At 29.3% G+C, this 12,685-nt stretch overlaps 1 protein-coding gene across 1 annotated transcript; it reads left to right on the top strand.

The window, feature by feature from the left end:
- The first annotated feature begins 7,660 nt into the window (after positions 1-7,660).
- Positions 7,661-10,483, top strand: LOC107921071 (alpha-L-fucosidase 3). The gene is made up of 5 exons (XM_016850923.2): positions 7,661-8,174; positions 9,223-9,432; positions 9,514-9,683; positions 9,762-10,032; positions 10,102-10,483. The coding sequence occupies exons 1-5, from the start codon at positions 7,925-7,927 to the stop codon at positions 10,359-10,361; spliced, it is 1,161 nt and encodes a 386-aa protein (XP_016706412.1). The 5' UTR covers positions 7,661-7,924; the 3' UTR covers positions 10,362-10,483.
- Positions 10,484-12,685: the final 2,202 nt, after the last annotated feature.

Here is a 12,685-nt window from a genome sequence, read left to right as displayed (position 1 = left end):
TTTAAATTTTATAGATATGATATTTCTATTATATATAATGTTGAACCTTTGAAATTCTAGATAATTTTTTTTAGGTTTTGATTAATTAGGATTCAATCTTTTTAGGGTTATTTTTAATTTGATTTTCATTCAATGTTGAATTTTTTGATTAATATGAATTTATCATGGCTTTTCACTTTCGGTTAGAAAACCTAAACTATATAAGTGTTGGATTTAAAGGGAAAATTTGTTAAAAAAGAATTTTAAATCTCGAAGGAATTAGGGTAAGTTTTAATAGAATTGAAGCCTGGCAATTGAATTTAAAATATGAATATATTATTAATGTTTTAGCAGTATTGATTTGGTGTTTTTTTTTTGCGATACGTGTTTGTATATATATATATATAAATGCTTTGCTTATGTTATATATTCTTTGCAATAAAACAAACGAGAATCAGATTTGGTTTTGAAGTGCATTGAATGCAGGCTATTTTTTTTTCTCTTTAGTCGATTGTTATATATTTTAAAGAAATTGTAGTTTGTATATTTTGAATATTCATACAACTTCAATTATTATTTGTTGATTCCTTAGATTCAATTATGTTTCAATCTTCTTTCACTGTTAATCAATAATGAGGAATTAAGAGAACTTATTATTCTAAAATTTCTAAAACTAAGAATCTGTGCATTCTTGATTTCATGAAAGTTGGTTTGACTGTTATTCTTCAATTGCAATAATATGTGTTCAACTATTAGAATCAATTTTTTAATTTTTATTATTTATGGTAATATCTTTCAAATCTATGTTTTGAGTATTAGGAATAATAGTTTTGGGTTTTGTTATATTGTTATATGGTGGCTATGAATTTTTATAAGTAGTTGTGCATATGAAGGCTTTTATACAATTTGGGATTCTTTTTATATTTGGTGGTTATGGATTTTTTTAAAGTATTTGTGCGTATAAAGAAGTTTTATGATAATGTCTTTACTCATGAATATAAATTTGAGTTTATATGAAATATGTAAGGCAATCCAATATTATTTTTCTATTATTATAATTGTGTATATAAATTATATGCATATCAATGATTTTGATGATCAATGCATGATTATAGTTTGTGTGAATATGTGTTTATAACCATTGTAATACCCAATTTTAGCCCAGGCTCACATATGGAAACATAATTTTCGAGGATATACAATCTTAGATATGATATGCAATCTTAGAAGATATGATTTTGTAATCTTAAAGATTTAATTTGTAGATACCCTTTAATCTTAGCCGTTGATGTAATTGATCTATACCGTTGGATTTGGGGATGCTCAGCTATAAATAGAGGCCTCTCCCTTCATTGAAAAAAAAAAGAGGAATCAATAAAAAAGGGAAAACTATTGGCAGTTTTTTTAAAGGTGGCTTACTATTTTCTTTTTTTTTTTCTTTTTCGATTATTTTTTTACTTATTTACGATTTTAAAAAAGGGAGAAGGTGATGCCGCTGCGAATTTTATTTATTTTATTTAGCCCTAATAAAGTGACGCGTTTCAAAGGATGGAGATATTTTCCCATTCGAGCCCTAGGAGTTATTCGCGCCTTTTTAATGTTTTACAATTAGTTTTTTTTATATTTTTAGAATTAGCCTTTTAATTTGCTTTCAATTTCAATTTAGCCCCGCTGGAACGACGCCGTTTTAGAGGAGAGGAGAAAATTTCCCTTCCAGCCCCTCTATGTAATTCGCGTGTTCAATTTAATCCTTTGGGTTTTATTTATTTGCAGATTTTCCCCCAGATTTTTCATATTCAGTTCAATTTAGTTTTTTTTTCTTTTTTTTTAAAAATTAATTAACTTCCATAATGTAATTATTTCTTTTATTTTTTAATTAGTTTTTATTTATATATATTTGTTGTTTTTATTTATTTATTTATTTTTTAAAACAAATATTTTTATATGTACGTATATTTATTTTTTAATATTGTAATTATTATTTAATATTTATATATATACTTTTTATGTATCCATTTATCTTCCTATATATATGTATATTTTCTATAATATAATTATTATTATCATTATTTTTTATATGTACATATATATATTTTGAGCAAATGTTTTGTTTATATCCATATGGATATTTATTCTTTTTTAAAAAAAGGGGCTCAAATATATATATTTTTAAATACCTATTTTATAATCTATATATGTTTATCTATTTTTCTTTATATTCATAAATATTATGTATTGCATATATATATACGTTCCATAACCCAAAAAATTTATTTGTAAATCATATGTATATTTTAATCTTCATAATTTCTATGTTCATATTATATATATTCTTTTCTTCATTTATTTGGTTGGCTTTCCTCCTTTCGTTATATAATTGAGTTTACATTTAATATTTTGCATGTCATGGATTATTGTTATCGATTTTGTTTATTCATTTATTCATATTATTTCTATGCCATCGTAATATTTATTATTGCATTGTATATTTAATGTAGCATCACATCATTTTTCACTCGATTTTAAAATTTTCAAAATTGAGATAATGCTTGTATTTAGGATTTTCAAGGAAATTGAGCCCTAACGTATTGGGTTCCGATTTTCTTCGTTAAATCTAACAATCGAGCATTTCTCTTTAATCAAAAAAATAAGAACTCATTATTGGGAATTCAACACGTTGTGTCCTAACGTATTGGATGTGACGCATTGATTTCTCGAAATGAAGATTTTTTCTAAAAAATAATAAAGGAAATATTTCGAGTTTGGGATTTTGGAGAAATTGTGCCCTAACGTATTGGGCCGCGATTTCTTAAATCTTGAATAAATGGATATTCTTTTAAATTTTTATTACACAAGTATTCTGGCCTAATTCATTTTTGAGAAAATTAGAATGTCGTGCCCTAACGCATTGGGTGTGGCATTTTCTTTCTCTGAAATGATAAGGGTCTTAATACGTAACGTTTAAAAGTTTTTGCTAAGGATTATATTTTTCAAATTTTCAACATTAAGACATTAATTAATTAACTAGGTACCAATTTTTGGGCGTTACGAGGGTGCTAATCCTTCTCGAACGTAACTGACTCCTGGATCCGTTTTTCTAAAACTCGTAGACCAAAGTCGTTTTTTTAAGTGATCCAATCACACCTTAATAAAAGATTGGTGGCGACTCCCAATTTTCATTTTTTAAAGTCGACAACCTAAATTTTTTGTTTTTAAAAAATGGTTTCGACAACCATTATTCAATAAAATATCTTTTATAGTTCAATTGGTGAAATTAAGTTTTGATGGATATCGTTGAAGTTGTTCATTTTTTTTTTGCTATGGTTATATATTCAATTTTATGGGTGCTTTGGTGCAAATTCATGTCAACTATATACATATTTAAATAATTTGATTTTAAGTTTGGTTCTACAATCTTAGGTTTTGGCATCTTATGGTTCCAAATATTTGGTTAAATTAGATTATATGATTTATTGTATGAATTATGGGATATGGCAACTATTATGGTTTTGTTTTTGAGATTTATTGGCTTGAAAATATTTTTTAAGTATTCATGTGAATATCTGTTTAATCATAAATACAACTTTAGATTTACATGGTAAATTTAAGGTAAGTTTTTCTATTTGATTATGAATACATGTATATGCGTGAATTGCTTTGGTGTTTTTGTCCATGCCAAAATTATGAATACATGTGCTTGTTAATTATTTGGCTTTGAACCACTACATTATTTTTGTTTGGTTTTAATATATATGATTTTGGAATAAAAAAGAAAACCAGTCAAAGATTAAGGTTTTCGGTTTTTTATTGCATTATTAAGACAACCTTATTTTTGGTTATTTTGGAGTCTATAAATAAAAAAAAAGTTTTGAAATTTGACTATTGGGTAAATTTTAAATTTGAATATTGGTATATTTATATATATATTTTTAAATAACTTAATTGAAGCAATAAGTCACCAAAGTGATTTTTTTTGTATAAATTATTTTGTTTTAAAATATAAAAGGCTGTGTGCATGTAACTTAAGTTATGTTAATATTGATCGGCCCAAATGAAGGTTAATAATATTACATGTGCATCTATGGTAATAAACATGTGACAATTATTTAGTTTTACATGTGAGCAATAAATTGACCCAAAAGAAGATTTATGGTTGGACATGTTCTTATTGTCAATGTTTGATTATTACACCAATATATCACTTACAAGTTAATATTTTGTCTAAAGATAAAATATTAATGGAGTGTTCGATATCTTGAGATGAGGTTTACCTTTATCCAAATTATTTTTGTTTAAATTTGAAGTCTTATATGAGGTTGTTAATGGTTTATGATTTATTCAACTATAATTATATTTGCCAACATCGTTGTCTGTTGTTTTGGGATAAATATATATACATATATGTACTATTATCTCTTAATTTGATTGAAAGATGAAATTAAGAGAAATATTTTGAAACAAATAAATTCAGATTTTGGCTTTAGGTTTTAATTAAGGATGCCAAATATTTTAAATAGATTAGTTGAAATAAAATGTCGCCAAAGTGACATCTTTTGTGTAGATTAGTTTATTTAAAATATCAAGATGATTATATGTTTTTGTGATTCATGTGTTTATTAATTGACCCAAAGGTAAGTTAATATTTGGCAGAATTTCAACGACATCTGTGGTGATAAATGTGTGACACGTACTTTATGTGAGCAATATGTTAGCCCAAAGATTAATTCATTGTTTGACATAATTTATTGTCAATGTTTGATTGCTACAACAAGAGTACCGCTTATTGTAAATATTACTATCCAAATATTTGATATTAATGTTGTGTTTGGTATCTTGAGATGGGATTAGCTATTATCTTGAATTTATTGTTTACTTATGAATATTGATGTGAGCTTATTTTTATTTATTTTTGTTCTGTATTCTGCTAATTCATCTTCTACTGTCATAATATCTGCTAATATAAATTCTATAGTAATACTTAATGTGACTAATTTTAATGAATGGAAAAGGCACTTACTTATAGTGCTTGGCTGTATGAACATAGACATTGCACTAAGGGAAGAACAACCCGCACCTCTCGCTACGGAAAACACCCCTTATGTTAAAAGGGATTTTGAGAGGTGGAATCATTCAAATTGCATGAGTCTAATGATCATGAAGCACAACATTTTCAGAAGCCTTTAAGGGAACAAAATCTGAAAATATTACTCAGGCTAAGGTTTTCTTGACGAAATTGAGAAACGTTTTGCTGAAAACGATAAGGATGAAATGACATCATTTCTAACTTTTTTGATGTCTATAAAGTATAAGGGCCAAGAAAATTCTAAGCGGTCTAAGGGCTACGAGTTTTATGATCCCACAATTAGGAATATTTTTGAGACAAAAATTGCAACATTCTTTTAGGATGTTGAGTTTGGAGGGAGAAATAAGGTTAGAGACATTTCTTTTAATGAGGAATTGAATTCTAACTCAGTTCCTACTATCACTTTTGATGATGTTTCGGTTCTCATACCTATCATTGATTAAGAAGTGAATTTAGAACATTAATAAGACAATGTTGAACAACTCCCTATTCAAGATAAGGTAATTGTTTCAGAAGAACGAGCTTAACAACATCAAGAACGAATGTCATTAAAAAGATCCACTAGAGAAAGGGTTATAATGGCTTTAGTGGAATATTTTGACCTTAAGCTGCATCATATGAATATTAAGTTAATGGTTTCTCAATGGTAACATTGATCATACATTTATTTGGTGCAACTAGAAAACTTTGTGTCTGATGATGCAAAGTTAATGATTTGCAAATTAAAGAACTTCATTTATGGGTTTAAGCATACTTCTCGTCAATAGTATTACAAATTTTTACCAAATGATTATCTCATTCGGTTTAGAGATGAATATTGTCGATAATTGCATATACCATAAGTTTAGTGGGAGTAAGGTTCTATATTTGGTTTTATATGTTAATGGCATACTATTTGTCAATAATAAGTATGGTCTCAATCAATACCCTAAGAATGATTTTGAGATTACAAAAGTGCATAAGATTTTTTACATTTTAGCAATGGGAAGTCTAATGTATGTTCAGGTTTGTATACATTGGAATATTGTGTACACTGTTGGATGTTAGACAGATATTTTAAACAACCCTGGTTTAGACCATTAGATAGCATCCAAGAGGGTTATAAAGTATTTTCAGAGAACAAAAGATTACATGCTCACATATCAGAGGTCTAATCAGTTAGAGATCATCAGGTATATAAACTCCAATTTTGATGAAATATGGATACAAGATTTTGTCACTCAGGTGCAAATTGTGAAAAAAAAATTGCAGTCTTTTATTCCAATAGAAACAGGAGCACATCAAAGTCAAAACACATATACTTTAAGTTCCTGGTTGTTAAAGTAAAAGTTTAGAATGGTTAGGTGCCTATAAAGCATATTAGGACAAACTCCAAGATTGCGGATTTGCTTACTAAGGGACTACACCTAAGGTTTTATAAGAGCACACTGCTCATATGGATGTAATATCATTTAAGGATATTTGGTTTTACTGGGAGTTTGTACTTTTAAATACTTTTATGTTATAAACACATTTTCAGTTATTTCAGTTTATGGATATTAAGTTTAGTTTTTGCAGAAATAAAGTTTATTTGGTTTATTCACATTCTGATTTTGGTAAGGTTTGATCTCACTAAGGTTTAAGAAAGACCAGTTGGAAATAGACATGTTTAGATCATATTACATGTAATTTTTATGCTACACATCCACACTTGATCTATGTCATTTGATTGTGTTAATATATGTGATTAGGGATGGATTTAGTTACGATATATGTAACGAAAGTCGTCTTGGTTCTATGTTAACATAATTGATGGACGAGATTGTTCGGAATACCTTTTTGATATGATAGTAAAATTTTTGAGCTCATAAGGTTATATAATGACATGTAACTATAAAGTAATTATTATATATATGTGTGGTCCAAGTGGGAGATTGTTGGAAAATATGGCATCACATATATAATAAGGGTAATTACATGTTATTATTTACTATCATGATAGGCTAGCCAAAATTAAAAGTGATCTAATTTGGTTAAAGTTTTATTGGGCTTTAATTATTAAATAAAGTATAGGTCAAATATGTGTAGATACTCTAGTAATTAAGTTCTAATCAAATTCTAATTAATGATGGGCTAATTAGGAATTAGGGCTAATATGCCAAAGTTATAAATATTAGGGTTATGATCCTCAAATTATATATAAGCTAACTTTTCTAATATCCCATCTTTAGAAAAGAGAGAGCCACATTCTTTAGATTACTTGTATACTAATTTGGAATATCAAAACCCTAATATCCGTAGATTTTAAGAAATCGATGAATTCAGGTACGCTTCCGCATCTATTTTTTTCTTGATTTATTCTTGATAATTTGACATGATAGATCCTGGTTTACAATTCTAATTTTTTTATTAGATATTATTTACAATTCTAACATAATGATGAAATTGAAAGGTTTTATAATTAAACTACTAAAATAAAAATATACTAATAATTTGGTGATCGCCAATATAATTTACCCAAAGATGAAAGATGATCATGCGGATTGTGGAGTATTGAGGACCATCTAACTCTGCCAGCCAGAGGCTAATAAGTTCAGCCAACAATTTGTTTAGAAATTTGGTAAGTCCTACCAATTTTGTACTCTATCCTTTTTACTTTTTAAGAAATAGTGAAATTACTGAAAAGTGCATATGCTTAATTTTAAATTTTAACCCATTTTTGTATTCCCGAAAGGTGTTAAAAGACATTTTCATAGTTAAAGAAAGCTTTGGAAGAATTAAAAAAAAAAAAAAAACAATTTATAGGCAGGCAATTGTCTTCATCACTGAGTCGCAAAACCCTGACTCTCTTGCTTTTGAAGCCTTTAGTTTCTACTCCTACTTATGGCTTTTGATGGATCTTCCATTATAGTTGTGGCTATATTTGGTGTCTTCTTAGTGAACCTTACTTCATCCTTGGTGCTTGCTAAAGGCCCGTGCCAGTTTCCGGCAATATTCAACTTCGGTGACTCAAACTCCGACACTGGAGGGTTGTCAGCTGCATTTGGTCAAGCTCCTCCTCCTAATGGAATGTCTTACTTTGGTCACCCTGCTGGCCGTTACTGCGATGGCCGCCTTGTCATCGACTTCTTAGGTACTTCTTTTCTTTTCCTTTGGTTTATATGTTTTTTGATATTATATATATATCATCAAACCCTGGATCTTCCAATATTTCTAATCATAATAGCAATCAAAATGTAGACTTTTTTCACCATAAGTTCACTTTAATCTTTAGTATACTACCATAAATAAGTTAAATTAATTTACTGATTGGTGATTGAGAGTAGTCACAACAACGCCGGCAGCATCCACCGACGCTAAGCCAAAGTAAACTTTTGTTTTTTGTCGTGACCCGGAAAGAAAAGGTTATCTTTAAGAATAATTTTTCTTCTGACTCTGACTTCACTAAAAAAGAGAGAAAAAAAGAGAGAGTAAAACGTGGAATTTGGAATTTAGCGAATGGTTTTTAAGATTATGTATCCATTCCGGCCTAAACAAATTCAATATAAACTCCTTATTAAGATAATAATACAAATATATGCATAACCTAAAAATGATTAGAGAATGGTATCTAAAATTATCTAATATTTATATAGGTGAAAGTTGGATGGATGCCCCAGTTTCATACCCTTCTTTCAAACCAATCAAAATTCTTACCTGTAGCAAATAAAAAAAAAAGAATAAAAGAAAAAAGGCAACAAGTTACGATTTTTAACCAAGTCAATAGAAAACAAAAATCAAATCAACCCATACAGTCACTTTCAGTTTTCAGTAAAATCATGATTTTACTTTCAAACTCCATTATTGGAATGGATGGAATTCGATTTAGATTAAACTTGATACATTTTTTTTATCAAAAGGTTTTGTTTTGATACATTTTATATCAGTAGGGTTTAATTTGATATCTTTTCTTGGGTTATGACAGATAGAAATGGAGGAATATTTTTGAACCCAGCTCTTGGCCTAACTTACTTGGTGGGTTCAAAATTTCAAATGTATGTGTTAATTGTAAATATAAATATATGTTATTGGATAAAGAGGTAAAGGAAATTAAATATATCGTAACCAAGTAACAGGGTAGCTAAAGAACAGGAGAAAATATTTTCGTATCTTTGATTAATGTTAACAATGTTTTTATTCAGCGGAGAGCCTTGGGTTACCCTATCTAAGTGCATTTCTGGACTCCCTGGGAACCAACTTTACACATGGAGCTAACTTTGCCACTGCTGGATCAACCATTAGACCTCAGAACACTACTTTGCATCAAAGCGGTTTCAGCCCCATTTCCTTGAACGTTCAATTTTACGAGTTCCATGATTTTCATGTGAGGTCACAAATTGTGCGTAAAAGAGGTACTTGTCTCTCAATTGATTCGATTCCCTCCGTTTTTCGGGTAATCTCGATCTGAATTATCTTATTGATGATGTACGTAGGTGGTGTTTATGAAACAATGTTGCCCAAGGAAGAAGACTTCTCCAGTGCCTTGTACACCTTCGACATTGGCCAAAATGATCTCACTTCTGGTTATTTCTTAAACATGTCCGTAGACGAAGTTAAGGCTTATGTTCCCGATGTGCTTAACCAGTTCCTCACTATAATTAAGGCTAGTAAACCAAACCTAAATCATGTTTTGAATAACGTTTATTGATTATTACGTTACAATTTGGATTTAAACGCGCAGGATATATATGACGTAGGAGGCAGATACTTTTGGATACACAATACAGGTCCCGTTGGGTGTTTACCCTATGTCATGGAGCGTATCCCGGTGTTAGCAGGTCAGATTGATAGATATGGATGTGCCTCGCCATTCAATGAAGTCGCCCAATTTTTCAACCATGGTCTGAAAAAGACGGTTCAACAGCTGCGCAAAGATTTGCCACATGCTGCAATCACTTACGTTGATGTTTACTCAGTGAAATACTCCCTAATTAGCCAAGGAAGAAACCATGGTAAGTCCACTCGAATTTGATTTTTGAAGCAACCGACAGAGAAGTGAATAACAGGAAAAATGCATGCAGGGTTCAATCAACCTCTTAGAACATGCTGCGGCCATGGTGGAAAGTACAATTACAACAAGAACCTGGGGTGTGGAGGAAAGGTTCATAAACAAGGGAAGGATGTATTAGTGGCGGCACCTTGCCAAGATCCTTCAGCTCATGTAAATTGGGACGGGGTACACTTTACCGAAGCAGCTAATCGGTACATATTTGAACGTATTGTCGATGGTTCATTTTCTGACCCCCCACATCCATTAAACATGGCATGTTATAGGAACTAGGAAGGGGACTTCCAACTCTTTTGTACTGTTTCCTTTTCTATATCCACCAAGTTCAATGTTATGCTTAAGTAGGAATTTTATTTTTAGTTTTATAATTATGGTTATAAAAGTTAAAAGTGCTATGAAGATCTTGTAGTAGAAGTCAAATTATATTTTACTCTTCTACTAAAAAGATGAGTAAATTAGTCCTTATAAGTTAGAACAAAGAGTAAATTAGTCTTTCTGTTAAAAATTATATCCGTTTTTACTGTTAAAAGTTAGTCTCTGTACGTCAGCATGACGTACACATGGCACACCACGTGTTATTTCTGGTTATTTTGACAGGTGCACCAATTTTTAATAATACAAATAAATAATTTTTTAATAGAATTGGCTAATTTTCTCTTTAATCTAATATATAAAAATTAATTTACTCATTTTTTAAATAGAGGAAGTAAAATACAATCTAATTTTTAACATAAAAAGAATCTATGTTATTTTACCCTTTTAAAATTATCAGCTTGGGACATAAATAACCTTGATTTATAAAATAAACCCAAAATTAAGAAACCTCAAATTTCTATTTCACGTGTGCATACAAACAAAGGATGCAAATATAAATCATATAAAAGAATATATAAAGGTTGGCATAAATCTCTAGACTGTACGATCATTTGAGGTAAAGTCCAAATGAGTCCGAGTCGTTAAAAGATATGGGTTTTCCATTGCAATCTTTTTTTGACAAGAAGTTTGTGTAACACAGATAAAGGAAGTCAACTTAAAAGGAAATTTAAAGGAGAAGAAACTTATATAAGAGATTTCTTTTAAGAATTATTTTAGGGTTCTTGTTCTTATAATTTCATTCAATTAGATTTTCAAAATGTTATTCCCATGTATAAACAAAGAAATTAATACATTTTGCGTTCATTGAGAATTTATAATAACATACAAATAAAGTAATATTTATGATTATTTTTTTAAATGTTTATTTAATAATGAATTTGATATAATATATATAGATAGTAGATGTTTTCTAATTAAATTTAGGGTAAATTATTTAGATAATTACTCACATTTTAAAGTGTTAGTTTTGGTTTTTTTTTTTGATAATTTAGTCACTCCTATTAGTTTAATTTCATTTTATACTCACTTCAATGATAAAAAGCCTTTGGTCACCAGACGGAATGTTTTTGTCGCTTTATTTTGATTGGTATAATAATAAATTTAGCTCTTAAAATTTTACACAACCTGTCAAATTGTTCCTAATTTTAAAAAGTTCAAATTTATCTCTCAATGCTTGTATATTCTGTTAATTTAGTCCTAATGCTAAAAATTTAAAAAATATAATTATAAAAAATTCAAAATGAAAAAATAAAAACATAAAAATTTCACTTTGATGGCCTCTTCCCTTTCCACTTATATTTCTCCATACATGTTTCTCTTTCTTTTTTTTTTCTTTTTATTTTAACCCATGGCCATTGCCCCTAGTGCCATCGTCGGTGATCTTTTCCAATAGGATTGACCACTTATGGACTCCTTTTCTTTTACTCATATAAATTGTCCACTTAGATCACCCTAAGGTAGAACCAAATCCCATGAAATGGAACCTAAAATCGCCACCTTTCCTAGCCTTGATCTCCTCTGCTAGCCATTGGATGGGCCTAGTTTTTTTAATTGTTATTGTAACACCCTCACTCGTCCTGATGTACGTATGATCAAAACAATTTGAGGGCTTTAGAAGCAATCTAGGTCATGACATCACCTATTAGACGTCTCCAAAACATTTCAAAATCTTGCCCAAACATATCCATATCAATTCCATGGTTTCTAAAACATTATAAATCAACTTGAAACCTCATTTAATCTTCGAATACAAAGAGTAAACATATTCAAGTCAAATAACAAAATAAAGTTTGATTAATAACATCAAAACGACTTGAGTTTCAACTCAAATTTTACAAATGTTATACTTGAATTAAGTCCTTATGTACATGCCAAAGTCCTTATACAATATCAATTAGAATAAATACATTAAAACCTCATATGAAGGGTGATGCGAAGCTCCCAACCCATATTTACAACTTCTTGACAAATCTTGCACCTACGCATTTAAACAGTTAACGCGTGAGCTCAAGGAACTCATCAAGTACACTAAGATTTCCTAATTTACCAATTTTTACAACATTGAATCTTTTATCAATTACAAACTTTCACTTAGTTATACCACTTAGCAATGAATATTTATTTCTCTTCACTTGTCCATCTATTTCACTAAAACTCAAACCTGTTTCCACTCATTTGACCACTTTTCACTTTTAAAATGCTTTCCAATTATTAACTCTTTT

Source organism: Gossypium hirsutum, chromosome D01 (assembly GCF_007990345.1).
Source record: "Gossypium hirsutum isolate 1008001.06 chromosome D01, Gossypium_hirsutum_v2.1, whole genome shotgun sequence".
Taxonomy (NCBI): domain Eukaryota; kingdom Viridiplantae; phylum Streptophyta; class Magnoliopsida; order Malvales; family Malvaceae; genus Gossypium; species Gossypium hirsutum.
Note: the sequence above shows the minus strand (reverse complement) of the source record. Positions and strands in the feature narration are given on the sequence as shown.